General features: G+C 54.6%; 2 protein-coding genes across 6 annotated transcripts; one reads left to right on the forward strand and one right to left on the reverse strand.

The window, feature by feature from the left end:
• Positions 1-879: 879 nt before the first annotated feature.
• On the reverse strand, positions 880-12,820 carry EPOR (erythropoietin receptor). 4 transcript variants are annotated; one of them, XR_005783016.1, is made up of 9 exons: positions 12,052-12,820; positions 11,043-11,178; positions 10,225-10,403; positions 9,990-10,147; positions 9,330-9,483; positions 9,159-9,246; positions 7,349-7,436; positions 2,630-2,748; positions 889-1,551 (listed from the first exon to the last, which is right to left on the reverse strand). XR_005783016.1 is itself a non-coding variant. In XM_040449960.1 (9 exons), the coding sequence occupies exons 2-9, from the start codon at positions 11,629-11,631 to the stop codon at positions 6,647-6,649; spliced, it is 1,305 nt and encodes a 434-aa protein (XP_040305894.1). In that variant the 5' UTR covers positions 11,632-11,794; positions 12,052-12,164; the 3' UTR covers positions 6,248-6,646. The 4 variants fall into 4 exon arrangements, 3 of the variants coding, with proteins under 3 accessions (XP_040305895.1, XP_040305894.1, XP_040305893.1); XM_040449960.1 differs by lacking the exons at positions 889-1,551; positions 2,630-2,748 and adding exons at positions 6,248-7,255; positions 11,629-11,794 and having other exon boundaries at positions 10,225-10,293; positions 12,052-12,164; XM_040449961.1 differs by having other exon boundaries at positions 880-2,748.
• Positions 2,795-5,175, forward strand: SWSAP1 (SWIM-type zinc finger 7 associated protein 1). Of its 2 annotated transcripts, XM_040449962.1 has the most exons (3): positions 2,795-3,763; positions 4,087-4,146; positions 4,488-5,175. In XM_040449962.1, exons 1-3 carry the CDS (start codon positions 3,515-3,517, stop codon positions 4,989-4,991), a joined length of 813 nt encoding a protein of 270 aa, XP_040305896.1. In that variant the 5' UTR covers positions 2,795-3,514; the 3' UTR covers positions 4,992-5,175. The 2 variants fall into 2 exon arrangements, with proteins under 2 accessions (XP_040305896.1, XP_040305897.1); XM_040449963.1 differs by lacking the exon at positions 4,087-4,146 and having other exon boundaries at positions 3,361-3,763.
• Positions 12,821-12,839: the final 19 nt, after the last annotated feature.

Raw genomic sequence — 12,839 nt, forward strand, 5'->3', positions numbered from 1 at the left:
TGGGAACACAGCTTGCAATTTAAAGAGGCATAAAGGGGAGCCTGAGTGGCTGAGTTGGATAAGCATCTGACTCTTGATCTCAGCTCAGGTCCTGATCTCAGGGTCATGAGTTCAGGTTCCATGTTGGTCTCTGCACTGAGCGTGAAGACTAGTTAAAAAATAAATAAAATATAGATAGGTAGGTAGATATAAAGAGTTCAGGCCCTGAGTTGGGCTCTATGCTGGGCGTGAAGCCTGCTTATAAACAAACAAAAGCATGAGGAGGGAGGGAGAGAGCCATGTAAATAGGCAGGGGGGAAGGAACGTTTGAGGCAGAGGGAACAGCAAGCACCAAAGCTCTGAGGTGGAAACCAACCCCCTGTGTTCAGGGACCAGTGAGGAGACCTGTGCAGCTGGAGCTGAACGAGGCAGGGGGCAGATAGGAAAGGAGGTGGGGTAGGTGGCAGGGCTGATTGTGGGCCATGGGGAATTATATGGGGGCATGAGAGGGCTTAAGGCAGAGGAGAGAGAGAATCACGGAGCCCTCTTCTTCACCGAACAGAGCTTCTATTTCCAGGGATCCCACCCCTGAGACCTTGGTTCCTTCTGTTACACAGCTACCTCCACACGGGCCAGGAAAGAAGCAAAACTTCAGCACAGCGGACAGCGTTCCAGCCAACCCGGCCAGCGCTGTCCGTGGTTCTGAAACCAAGTGCTGGCTAAGAAAGGGTAAAGTGAAGGCCGCCGGACACAAAGAAGTGTTTGGGCCTGCTAGAGGGGGTGGAGACGGCCGACCTTACCTTGTCCACACCCCATCCCAGGATGGATAATTTTAGGTAGAAAACCCAGACCAAGGTATATGTACTTAAAAGATTTGTTGACATGCCCTGTACGCTTCACAGAATCTCAAACTCAACTCAACCAAAACTGAATTCTGGTTTATCATGCAAGTCAGACCACAACCTACCTCTGCTCAAAACCTCTCATGGCTGGTTCCCATGCATCCTGGTAAAAGTCAAAGTGCTCCCAGTGTCTCAGGGCCTTTGCACTTGCAGGTGCCTCCACTTGGAATGCTCTCCCTCCGCGCTCTACATGGTTTACTCTCTCAGCTCCTTCAAGCCTCTTCTCAAACGTCACCTTCTCATTGAGACCTGCCCCCTCTACCACCCTCTTTAAAATGGCAAGAAACAAACAACTGGTCCTTTCAGCTTTTTTCCCCCCCCTGGGCACAATTTTTTGCATACACTTATCATCCACTCATAGACTACTTAAACTCCTCTTTATGCTTAGTGGCCATTGTCTTCCCCCTCACTAGGATGTCAGGTCCACGAGGACAGAGACTTCTTTGTCTTTTTACTGCTGAAGCCCCAGGGCCTAAAACAGGGTCCGACACACAGTAGGTCCTCAATAAAATTTTGTTAAATGAATTATTTAATCACGTGACGCTGAAAGACAAGGGAGAAACACAGACTGACTGAGATATCTACTCCCCAGTCTCCTCACCCTTTGGTCCTCCCTCCCAGGACCTTCTCTGTGGTAAAAGTCCTTCCATCGGGATATGAAGACAGGCTTCTGAGAAAAGAAAGAAGTACTGTGTGTACAAGAAACATGCCAAACCTCTGCATCTCTGCCAACGTACTCAGTCTACACTTATGAGCACCTGCTGTGTGCTGAGTACTGTTCTAGGAGCTGGGGGCCCAGCAGTGAACAAAAGAAAGAACCTCCCTGGTGGAGCTGACATTCTAGTGAGGAGACAGGCAAGAAGAACAAGACATTGGAAATGATAAGTTATTTGAAAACAAAGACGGTGAAGCCGTTAAAAAGTGTAGGGCGTGCAATGTTACACAGGTGATCAGGGAAAGCCTCTGTAACGAGGTGATATTTGACCATGACCTGAATGGTGTGGGAAAATGAGCCACAGGGATATTTGGGAGCTGAGTTCCCTCAGCAAGGGAATAGTGAGTGCAATGGGGCTGTGTTGGACATGCTCTTGTGTACGTAACTGCACGACGACGTGATATATGTGTCACTACTGGGTGTTTGTGCATTTGGAGTGTTGCGAAGTGAGGTGAATCATGGTTGTGCATCTGCTGCGGGGGGATTGAGGTGATGCCTCTGACAAGGAATGCAACACGGTGGGGTGTGTGTGTGTGTGTGTAAAGAGCTGCAGTCACATTAGCTAAGGAAATGTGTGTGTGTGTGTGTGTAATAGCAATGGTATGGTTGTATCAGAGTGTGTTCTTGTGTGTGTGCAAGGGAAGGAGTGTGGGGACATAAGAGTGAGAGAAAGTGTGTATGGGATGTTTTGTGTTAGGATAGGGCTGTGAGCATGTGGGTGATGGGGCTTTTGAAAGTGGAATATAGGCAGAGATGCGTGTGGGTGTGCGCGCGCACACGTGTGTAAGGGGGGGTGTGTGAGGTGCCCAGCTGTGTGGGTGGATGTATTGCGGGATGTGGCGGATCTGTTTTCTGGCCCCAGAGGGAGAGAGAAAGCCCAGGAAATATCAGTTCCACCCCGCCCCTGTGTCTCCTGGCAACAGCACCACTTTGAAGTTACCAGGAGAGAGTTGCCAGGGCAACAGGGGTGAGTGGCAGCTCTGGGGCGAGGTCTGGGTGAGGAGACCCAGCCAACCCTCACTTAACCACTCACCTTGTTTCTCCTCTCCCAGTTTCTCAAAAATCCTATCTTCCTTTCTTCACTCATTCATTTAACAAGCATGTATTGAAAATCTGCAACCATCTAGTCACTGTTCTGGGCGCTGGAGACACCTAAGTGAACAAGACAAACAAGGTCCCCTGCCTTGGCTGTCCCTTAGTCTCCCACCCCCTGTCTTTTTGTCTCTCCTGGTGCTTCTTTGATCTATGGTCATGCCCACCCCACTTATTCCAAGCAAAACCCAAGGAGCCCCCAGGCCAATAAGGAAACCGGTTGAGATTCCTCTTCTCACAGACCCTCAGAGACGGCTGCTGATGTTTTGCACGTGAATGTTCCTGAGCCTGCAAGCCTCCAACACAGCTTGTGCAGATACTAAGGTGCAGAGGGAGAGACAAGCATACAAGTGCCTCCCTCCCTCACTTCCTCAGTTGTCATTGGGGGACATCAGCAGAAACACACACAGACAACATTCCCATCACAATAGTCCTCTGAGATATCACGAGCTCCATTTTATAGGTGAGCAGACTGAGGCTAGGAGACTTTAAGTAATGTGTCAGTGATTCGGGCCTGCTTCCTCCAACTCTCAACCCTCGTATGTGTCTAATTAGCTGATTAATTCACAATAGTAATATTCGCGTTGCTTCCTTCAGCGGACTCGCACAAGGGAAGGGCAATCTCTCCTTCAAGCGCCTCTATACCTCCTCCCTCAGACTGTTATTTGCCCCTTCACCAGGGGAGGAGCCAGTAAAGGCCGATCTAACTTTGATGGCAGATCCATGGACCAATGGAGACGCTAAGTGCATTGTAACCAATGAGACCTCGGCTTGGGCGGGATTAAGGGCAGGAAAGGGCCGCTGACTGGACAGGAGTATCTTACGAATGGCGGAGACGCTGAGGCGGGTGCTAAACCTAGGCACCTCAGCAAGGTCCGGGGAGGAGGACACAGCTGAGGCTGGACCGCCTTTGCTGCTGCTCGGCGGCCCAGGGTCTGGAAAGACAGCGCTGCTATTCGCGGCGGCCCTGGAAGCGGCAGGAGAGGGCCGAGGCCCCGTCCTCTTTCTGACTCGAAGGCCTCTTCAAAGCCTGCCCCGCGGGACTGGCGCAGCCCTCGACCCCCTGCGGCTACAGGTAACCGAGGGGCGGGACCGGAGGCGGGCTAGTTAGTACTGGGCGAATTGAGGATTGAGTGACAGGTAGACAGACCAATGGAGGAGAAGAAGGAAGAGCGAGCCTTAGCGGCCATTGTGGGGCGGAGTCATGAATGCGCGGGGCGGAATAATAGGGGCGGGACCATAGGAAGCTTTGTTAAGATTGGGAAACCGTTTGGTGAGGGGGCGGAGTTAGCGAAGAAAGGCGGTGCCCAACGGGTGGGGTTTGGGGGGGGGTGAGTAAGGGGTGGGGCTAAACCTGAGTCCAGTTTGAACGCCAGCTTTTCCTTTGGAGCCCATCAGGAGGTCCGACTAAGAACGCTATGGGCAGGTTTTCCGTGGAAAGATTGCCTTAGATACTTGGTAAGAAAAACATACCTTGTTCCTAGCTAACACCGGGCAGTGATAAATGCGGGATAAAAAACGGGGGTGGGCGCAGAGCATGTGACTCTTGAGCATGTTGAGTTCCAGCCCCACATTTGGCATAGATGACTTAAAAATAAAATCTTGTTATTAAAGAAAAGGGTGGTGAGTGGGTACGAATTGAAGAGCATGCGGCCATTCTGAACTGCTTCACTCGGAACCAGCTGTCTGGGGTCTGAGAGCCTAGTGCAGGGAAGTATATACAAGGAAGCAGGGCAGCTCTAGCTTGGAGCCTGCCTTCCTGAGCTGAATCTGGCCGTTTCCTTTTTTCCAACCTCTAGAAGATCCGCTTCCAGTACCCACCCTCAACCCATGAACTCCTTCAGCTTCTGTGCTCTGCCCATGAGGCCCGCGGTCCAGCCCCCTCCCTGCTGCTACTGGATGGCCTTGAGGAGTACCTAGTGGAAGACCAGGGACCCCAGGACGCCGCCTACCTGGCTGCGCTGCTTCTGGACACAGCTGCCCACTTCAGCCACCAGACTGGGCCTGGCCAGGGCTGTGGGCTCATTGTGGCCCTACAGACCCAAGAGGAGGGAGTCAGTGGGGATGCCCTGCAGGTGTCACTGCTCCAGCGGTATTTCCCTGCCCAGTGCTGGCTGCAGGCAGAGACACCAGGCCCAGGACAGCACCGCCTCCGAGCCTGCCTGGATCCAGGTGGGCTGGGGCCTAGGAGAGAGTGGTGCGTGGCTTTCCGACCAAATGGAGAGATGACAATCACCCCGTGGCCTACCCAGGCTGGTAACCTCAGCTTAGACAAAGGTTCAAGCTCTGGAGGCCAGCCTTGAGCTTTGGTGTGTGACAACCTCTCTATGCCTCAGTTTCCCATGCCTGGAATACTTACTTCAGGGACACATGCAGATTCAAAGACCTAAAGAATATAAAATGTTTTTTTCTCATTTAAAAGTAGCATTATCAGGGAACCTGGGTGGCTCAGTTGGTTAAATGTTGGACTCTTGATTTTGGCTCAGGTCATGATCTCATGGTTCGTGGGATCGAGCCCCACGTTGAGCTCTGCACTGACATCATGGAGCCTACTTGGGATTCTCTCTCTCTCTCGGCCCTTCCCCCACTCCCTCTCTCTCAAAATAAATAAATAAACTTAAAAAAAATAAAAATAGCATTATCATGAACCTGTTATGCCCAATTAACATTGTTGAATTTTGCTGTTTTGAACTTTATAAAAAGTTTCATGATAAATGTAATCTTCTGAGACTTCCTTCTTCTCCCACTCAACATTATCATTTAAGATTAGGCCAGTTTTGGGGTGCCTGGGTGGCTCAGTTGGTTAAGTGGCCAACTTCGGCTCAGGCCATGATCTCGCGGTCCATGAGTTTGAGCCCTGCATCGGGCTCTGTGCTGACAGCTTGGAGCCTGGAGCCTGCTTCAAATTCTGTGTCTCCCTCTCTCTCTGCCCCTTCCTTATTCGCACTTTGTCTTTCAAAAATGAATAAATGTTAAAAAATTTTAAAAAGATTCGGCCACTTTTTAGTTCACTGCTTTCTCCCTACTTCATATGGTTCCATGGGTGACCATATCCCAACTTATTCATCAAAGGACATATCTGCTGCTATGAACATTCTTGCACACATGTCCTGGCTCACGCGTGTGAGAGTTTTTAGGGTATTTAGCTAGGGGTGGCTTTGGTAGAGCTTCTAGAAGGCCTGCATATGCCCATCTTTCCTAGGTCATGTCTAACTTAGTGATATCATTATTATTCGTGGCAGAAACTAGCCAGAGGCTCAGGCAACAGCTTTCCTTCCCCAGGGAGCACAGCCAAACTGCATTTCCGCCCCCCCCCCCCCCAACGGTCCATGGATCAAGCTGGGGTCCTGGGACTGTTTCTAATCCCTAAAATGGCCCCCAGCATCTTCTGTTTTCTCTTTGCTGCTTGGTTAGCAAGATGCCGGGGGTCCATCTACAGACCAGCAGGGTCTGGGCTTCTGACTCATCCCAGAAATGGCTGCCTGCCTGCTTGCATTGAAATCTGAGAGAGAAACCATTTAATGTGTAAAGCCAGTCATATTTAGGAGGTTTTTTTGTTTTGTTTTGTTATGGCAGCTAGTATAACATATACTGAGTCCTTCATTCTATTAGGATTATTATTCATATCGCCAGGTCCAGAATTTCAGACTGAGCTCGAGGCCTTTTCCCGTTGCCTATGGTCTGGGCCCAGGGAAAGATGGGGCCTACAAGGATCTTTGTAGAAGTCATGAAAGGGGGGAAAATATTACATACGCACACAAACACACATACACCCATACAACTCTATACATTTTAAAATACTCCAAGGTTGTACTGAGCAGGACGGACTGGGCAGAAAGCCGAGGTTAGCAATGCCCCTGGTCCTGAGGGAGCCCTCACCAACCCTGCTCAATAAGTCTAGGGCCTGGGCTAGCACTTGAGGTCACGCTGGGTCCCCACGCATCTGAGGGCTGGAGTCCTAGGAGCAGGCCACATAGCTGGGGGGTGAAGGCTCAGTGGCTGGGATGAGGCTGTTCTCATAAGGGTTCAAGTAGGGGCCAGTGGATGAGTCCCCCTGGGCTTCCTGGGAGCCCCCTGAGCTGTAGTCCGTTGAGATGCCAGAGTCAGACACCATGAGGTACAGGTACTTTATGTGGGGTGGGGTGGGGGGCAGCTCAGGGGGCAGCGCTCTTGGGCGCAAGAGCTGGGAGCTGGGATCCAGGATCGTGTACTCAAAGCTGGCACCCAAGGCCCCCTCTGGCCCAGGCTTCAGGGACAAGGCAGATGAGCAGGAGGAGGCTTCTGAGCATTTATCCATGGCTACCATGTCCAAACTGCCATCAGGCCGCGGGAGATCCTCGCTGGGTGGGTTCCGGGGCAGCAACCACTTGTCCAGCACCAGGTAGGTGTCTTGGGTATGTTCACTGCCCAGCGGCTCCAGCAGGGGCCCCTCCTCTGCCCCCGGCTCCGCTGCCTGGGTAGCCCCCCAGCAACGCTCAGAGAGGACTTCCAGCGGGGAGGGTGGGTCCTCTGCAAAGGGAGTGCAGGGGCTCCACCAAAGACAGCCCTCATTCTGGTACAGCCACAGCTGGGGAAACAGCACCAGCCTGCTCAGAGACCTACGGTTCAGCCACAGGAGCAGGGAAACCCCAGGCCCCGAGGGGACAACCAGGCCACCTACCTGGAAGTTACCCTTGTGGGTGGTGAAGAGGCCCTCAAACTCACTCTCGGGGCTTGGGATACCAGGCCAGATCTTCTGCTTCAGAGTCCTGGTGAAGCCAACAAGAAACAATTACATGGGTATGTGTCACTGAATGCTCACCAATACCCCCCTAAGAAGCAGCCACAGGGGCACAGATAGTCCTAGTCCCTCATAATCACAAGGCAGAGGAGTGCATAGGGGCTGAGGAACAGAGGCTCTGGCTGAAGCATCTGCAAGGCCCTACAGATGGGTGACTGGAACAGGGTTTTGAAGGATGCATAGGAGTTCCACATACACTGCCTGGTGCTCTCCCTTAACCTGGCCCAGGCTTGTCTGGATGTTCATTATGTTACTTCCCTTCTCACTCCTTTCCATAATTCCCCGAATGTACTCAGAATAAAATTCGGGGGCACCTGGGTGGCTCCGTCGGTTGGTTGAACATCCGACTCCTGATTTTGGCCCAGGTCATGATCTCACGGTTTGTGAGTTCGAGCCCTGCATTGGGCTCTGCACTGACTGCAGAGCCTGCTTGGGATTCTCTCTCTCTCTTTCTCTCTCTCTCCCTTTCTCCCTGTCCCTCTTCATCTTATGTATGCTTTCTCTCTCTCCCTCTCAAAATAAATAAAGTTAAAAAATTAAAAAAAAAAAAAAAAAAGAATAACAATCTCTTCTCCACAGCCCTGCAGACAACCTTGCATGTTCTGACCCCTGTGACCTCCCTCACCTCATCATTCACCACTTCCTCATAATATATTCTGCTCTAGCCAGAGATACCCTCTTGGCAGCTGCTTCAGTGCTCCCAAGCTCATTCCCACCTCGGGGCCTTTGCACTTGCTGTTCCTTTTCAATTGCCTCGCGGCTGCCTTTGTCCAACCGTCAGGTTTCCATTCTGATATCATCTTCCAGAGGCCTTCCCTGACCATTCTGTCACGGCCCCACACCCCATTTGTTTCTGTGATAGCACTTACCACAATGGATAATCAAATATCTGTTGGTGGGATGCCTGGGTGGCTCAGTCGGTTGAGCAGCCAACTTTTGATTTTGGCTCTGGTCATGATCTCATTGTTTGTGGGATCAAGCCCTGCGTCGGGCTCTACACTGACAGCATGGAGCCTGCTTGGGATTCTCTCTCTTTCCTCTCTGCTCCCGTATATGTTGGTACCCTTGTTTGCTATTCGACTCAGCTTTGAGATCCACAAGGTCAGAGAGATGTTTGTTTTCCACTTTCTCCCCAGTGCCTAGCACAGAGTTGGCACTCAGTATGTATTTTCCAACCAAATAAATAAACAAGGCCCTTAAAGACAACAGAATACTGCTTGGCAGACAAGGCAGGAAAGGCATTGCAGGCAGAAGGAACAGCATGTGCCAAGGCTTGGGGGTATGAAACCACATAGTATGAGCTACGAATAACAAAAACCTCAGGATGGCTGGTCCTACCATAAATAATCTAAGGAGCTTGATAACAGAGGCAGGAGGCACTCAGGATGTTAAATCTTTCCATGCGGCCCATCTGGGGATTTTACAAAAGTTGATGAAATTGGGAAAAGGAACAAGCAAAGGAATTCAAAAAGGAGCAACCGCTGAGGTTCAAGGAAAACCAGGTGAATGTTCCCAAGAATTTTAACTAAGATTCTGGATATGGTCTGGCTTGCATCCCAGCCCTGCCACGGACTCCTCACTGTGTGTCCCTGGGCAAAGTGCCTTTCCGTCTCTGAGCCTAGCTTTCCACAGCAAAAGGAGAACGTAAGTGCGTTGGAGTCTGGGCTAGGTGCCCGAATGGGGCGCTCACCGGCGGTGGGAAAGCAGGGCGAGCACGGCCAGCAGCAGCAGGATGAGCACGAGGATGAGTGAGAGCGTCAGGATGAGAGGGTCCAAGTCTACAAAGCAGGGAGGAAGTCAGGATAGTAGGATTACCCCATGCTCCTTCCCAGGCCCTCCTAGCTCCTAGCTGGGGCCTCACCACTAGCTGTCAGCAGCGACGCAGGCTCGGACCAGGCGCTCCAGAAGCCACCGAAGCTCGGCTCAGCCATACGCGCGCGAACCATAAAAGTGTAGCGCGTTCGGCCGCGAAGGTTGCTCAGTGCGCACTCAGTGCGGCCATCCAGGATCTCCACCTGGGGGCGGGGCCTGGGTGAGAGGCGTGGTCAATAGGGGCGGGGCGAGCAGAGAAAAGCTTGTGGGGGCGGCACTGAGCCAATCAGAGAAAGGAAGGACAGCTTCGCAACACTGCGGTGAGGGGGAAGGGCAATGAAAGCAAGAGGCGGGTTCCAGGAAGGCTCGGGCCAATCAGGACGGAGGCCCAGGGAGCAGGGGGCGGTCTCGGGCTATTTAGGGGCGTGGCTAGGGAGCCAAGGGTCGGGATGTTGAAGGGGTGTAGTATTTGGGACAAGGGGGTAAGTGGGCTTTGGGCTTGGGTCCAGGTGGACTGGGAGGCACTGGGAAGGAAGACATGTCAGTGGGAGTTGATGTGTTTTGGGCAAAGAGATGACGGGCGTCAGAGGTGGGCCTGGAGGGCGAGGCCAGGAGGCGGGGCCATGCTGGCCATCGGGGCGGGATTTAGAAGGGGAGGCGGGGCTGTCCACCACACAGCCTTTTGGACTGGCGGTCGGGGCGGCCTCACCTTCTGAGCGCCCCCTGCGACGTTGCCTGAGGAGATGTTCACTTCGTAGCGGATCAGACTTGCGACGGGGGCTCCAGGAGGCGGGAGCCAACGCAGTACCACGTGGCCGCCCTCGTCGGCCCGCCGCGCCAGCAGCCCCGCGGGGGGGTCCAGGAGCACTGCGAGAGGGGTTGATCAGGTGGGCGGTGACCGAGACTCCCTCACCCGACAATTTCCCCATTCCCTGCGCACGTACCCACTTCGTTGATGTGGATGATACGGTGATAGCGTGGAGCGCCCGAGGATACGGCTGTGACGCGCAGCTCTAAGGGCACAAAGCTCGACGCGTCGGCCGTAGGCAGCGAGCACCAGAAACGCACAGCGCCGCGAGCCGTGGGCGCCTGGTGCAGGCTACATGGCTTCCACGGTTCGCCCCTGTGCGCCAAGGGGCCAGAGAGGGAAGGGAGCAAGTTGGGGGTGGGGGGTGCGAGAGAGTTTGTATTGCCTGGAGCTGGGGCCCGGTTTGGACACTACCACCAGGGGGCGTCCGGCCCCCGACTACGCGACGCCTTCGTCCTATTTGTTTTTTTTATAAATTTTTTTTTCAACGTTTATTTATTTTTGGGACAGAGAGAGACAGAGCATGAACGGGGGAGGGGCAGAGAGAGAGGGAGACACAGAATCGGAAACAGGCTCCAGGCTCTGAGCCATCAGCCCAGAGCGTGACGCGGGGCTCGAACTCACGGACCGCGAGATCGTGACCTGGCTGAAGTCGGACGCTTAACCGACTGCGCCACCCAGGCGCCCCGCCTTCGTCCTATTTGGAGGGGTGCTGTCCCTGCCCAAATGTTTGGGATCGCTCCGCAACAGAGATCGCGAGACTGTTCCGGCCCCAGCCACTAGGGGGCGCGTCGGCACTGACCCCGGGGCTTCCCACCAGTGACCGCCAGTGGCCTCGCGTCCCACCAGTGTCCTCCCGCTCCCGACGCCAGCAGATGTCCCAAAGTGTGAGCCCTTCCCCACCCGCCCCCTCCTCAGAGGGTGGGGGCGCTCCACCTGCCCCGTCGCACTCACTCGAGCTGGTAGAAGAAGCTGTAGTTGTCGGGGCCGACCCCGGCGCTTGCCGCCTCCTCCCAGAAGCACACCAGGTCCTCCAACCGTTCGGTGAAGCACAGAAGCTCTTCGGGACCGCGGGCAGCCAGCAGGGCCGCTGCGGGGGGAGGGGGACACGGGGAGGGGGTCGGGAGAGCCCAGTCCTCGGGCCACAGCAGCCTCCCCCTCCCTCCCGCCGCCTGTGCGAACCGATAAGCAAAAAGCCCCGCCTCGCTCGCTAGCCCAAGCGGGGGCCCTCGAAGGGTCCGCGGAGGTGGTGCCCCCCGCCCCGAACTCCGAAGCGCTGGCGGCTTGCCTTACTGTTCCCACACACGCCCCCGCCCACCCCACAACCCGCTGGACCGCGCGCGGCTTGGAGGGCCGCGGTCCCGCGCTGCCCGCCCCGCCCCGGCCCAGGACAGGCGAACCACTGGACGTGTGCGGAGAAGGCGGGGCCCCCTATCGGCCCCGGCAGGCTGCCGGCAGCCCGATAGCGCCAACCGTGAACCCCTCCCTCGCCTCTTCCCTCGACCCGGCAAGCCGAGGCTTCTGGCGCCCGCATACAAACCATGTTTACAGTCGCCTGAGGCCCGGCCCCTCGGCCTCGACGCGGGCTTTGTCCTCCCTCCCCCGGTGGAGGGTCGGCCAGATCCCCTCTCCTGGGGACTCTAGATTTCGAGGCCTAGACCCAGCACCAACCCTGCCCCGTTAGGATTTATTATGTCCCCGGCTCCCTGAAAAGATAAAACGGGAAACTTATGCCCCCCACCCCTCCCCCCACCCCCGCCCACAACACAGTCTGGAGTCTTAGACCCCAGCATGCTACGCCAGGTGCCACTCTAAGGAGGTTCAGCCCCCAGCCCCCAGATCCTAGACTGTAGACTGTAGGGTCAGAACCCGGCGTGGCTCCCAGGACCCAGGCTGGAAGTTCAGGCCTCGGCATTGCCCTCCAGGAACCATTGCTGGGGTCTACACACAGATCCATCCTTACCTTTACTTTCGAACTTGGGGTCCAGGGGGTTGGGTGGGGGAGCCCAGGCGGCCCCAGCGAGCAAGAGACAGAGAGAGCCGACTCCAGGCCAGAGGGGCGCCCAGAGGTGATCCATGATGCAACCCCCGCCACGGGGGGCGCAGGGCCCCTGCTCCCCTTCCGCCCCTGGCACAATCCACAGCTGGGTCAGCAGCTGCCTCCGCCGGACACAGCTGACCAGGCCCTTCCCGGCCAGGCGCCTCCAAGTGGCAGCTCCCCCGAGGGGGCGGGACCACACGCAGCCTGGGCCGAGATAAGCCGGAGGCGGCCGTCCTGCCGCCCAGGCGGGAGGGGGCGGGGCCCTTAGAGACCCCGCGACTGCTTGGGGGTCAGGGACAGTGCCGGTTTCTGCACTTTCTTACTGTGTGACTCTGGACAGGTGGCTTATCTGAGCTTCAGCCTTCTCATCTATCAAATCCGGTTTGGCACATAGCAAATATTCCAAAAATGTAACATACTGGTATTATCGTGCTAATCAACATCTCTTCCCAGTCTGGGTAGGAATAAATAATCATAATAGCGACTGGCGGTTGAGTGCGCAGTGCTAGGCAGTGTGGCCAGACGATATATACCATACATATATTCTGGCATGTTGATAAAACAACATTCTGGATGTTGAAATTTGTGATTTTTAAAAAAGTTTTTATTTTTGACAGAGAGACAGAGAGAGAGAGAGAATCCGAAGCAGGAATTCCAGTACAAAGCGTGAAAGCTATTTGCTTGGGCTCAGCTTTTTTTTTTTTTTTTTT

The sequence above is a fragment of the Herpailurus yagouaroundi genome, unplaced genomic scaffold, assembly GCF_014898765.1.
Source record: "Herpailurus yagouaroundi ecotype Mexico unplaced genomic scaffold, PumYag 200, whole genome shotgun sequence".
Classification (NCBI taxonomy): Eukaryota; Metazoa; Chordata; class Mammalia; order Carnivora; family Felidae; genus Herpailurus; species Herpailurus yagouaroundi.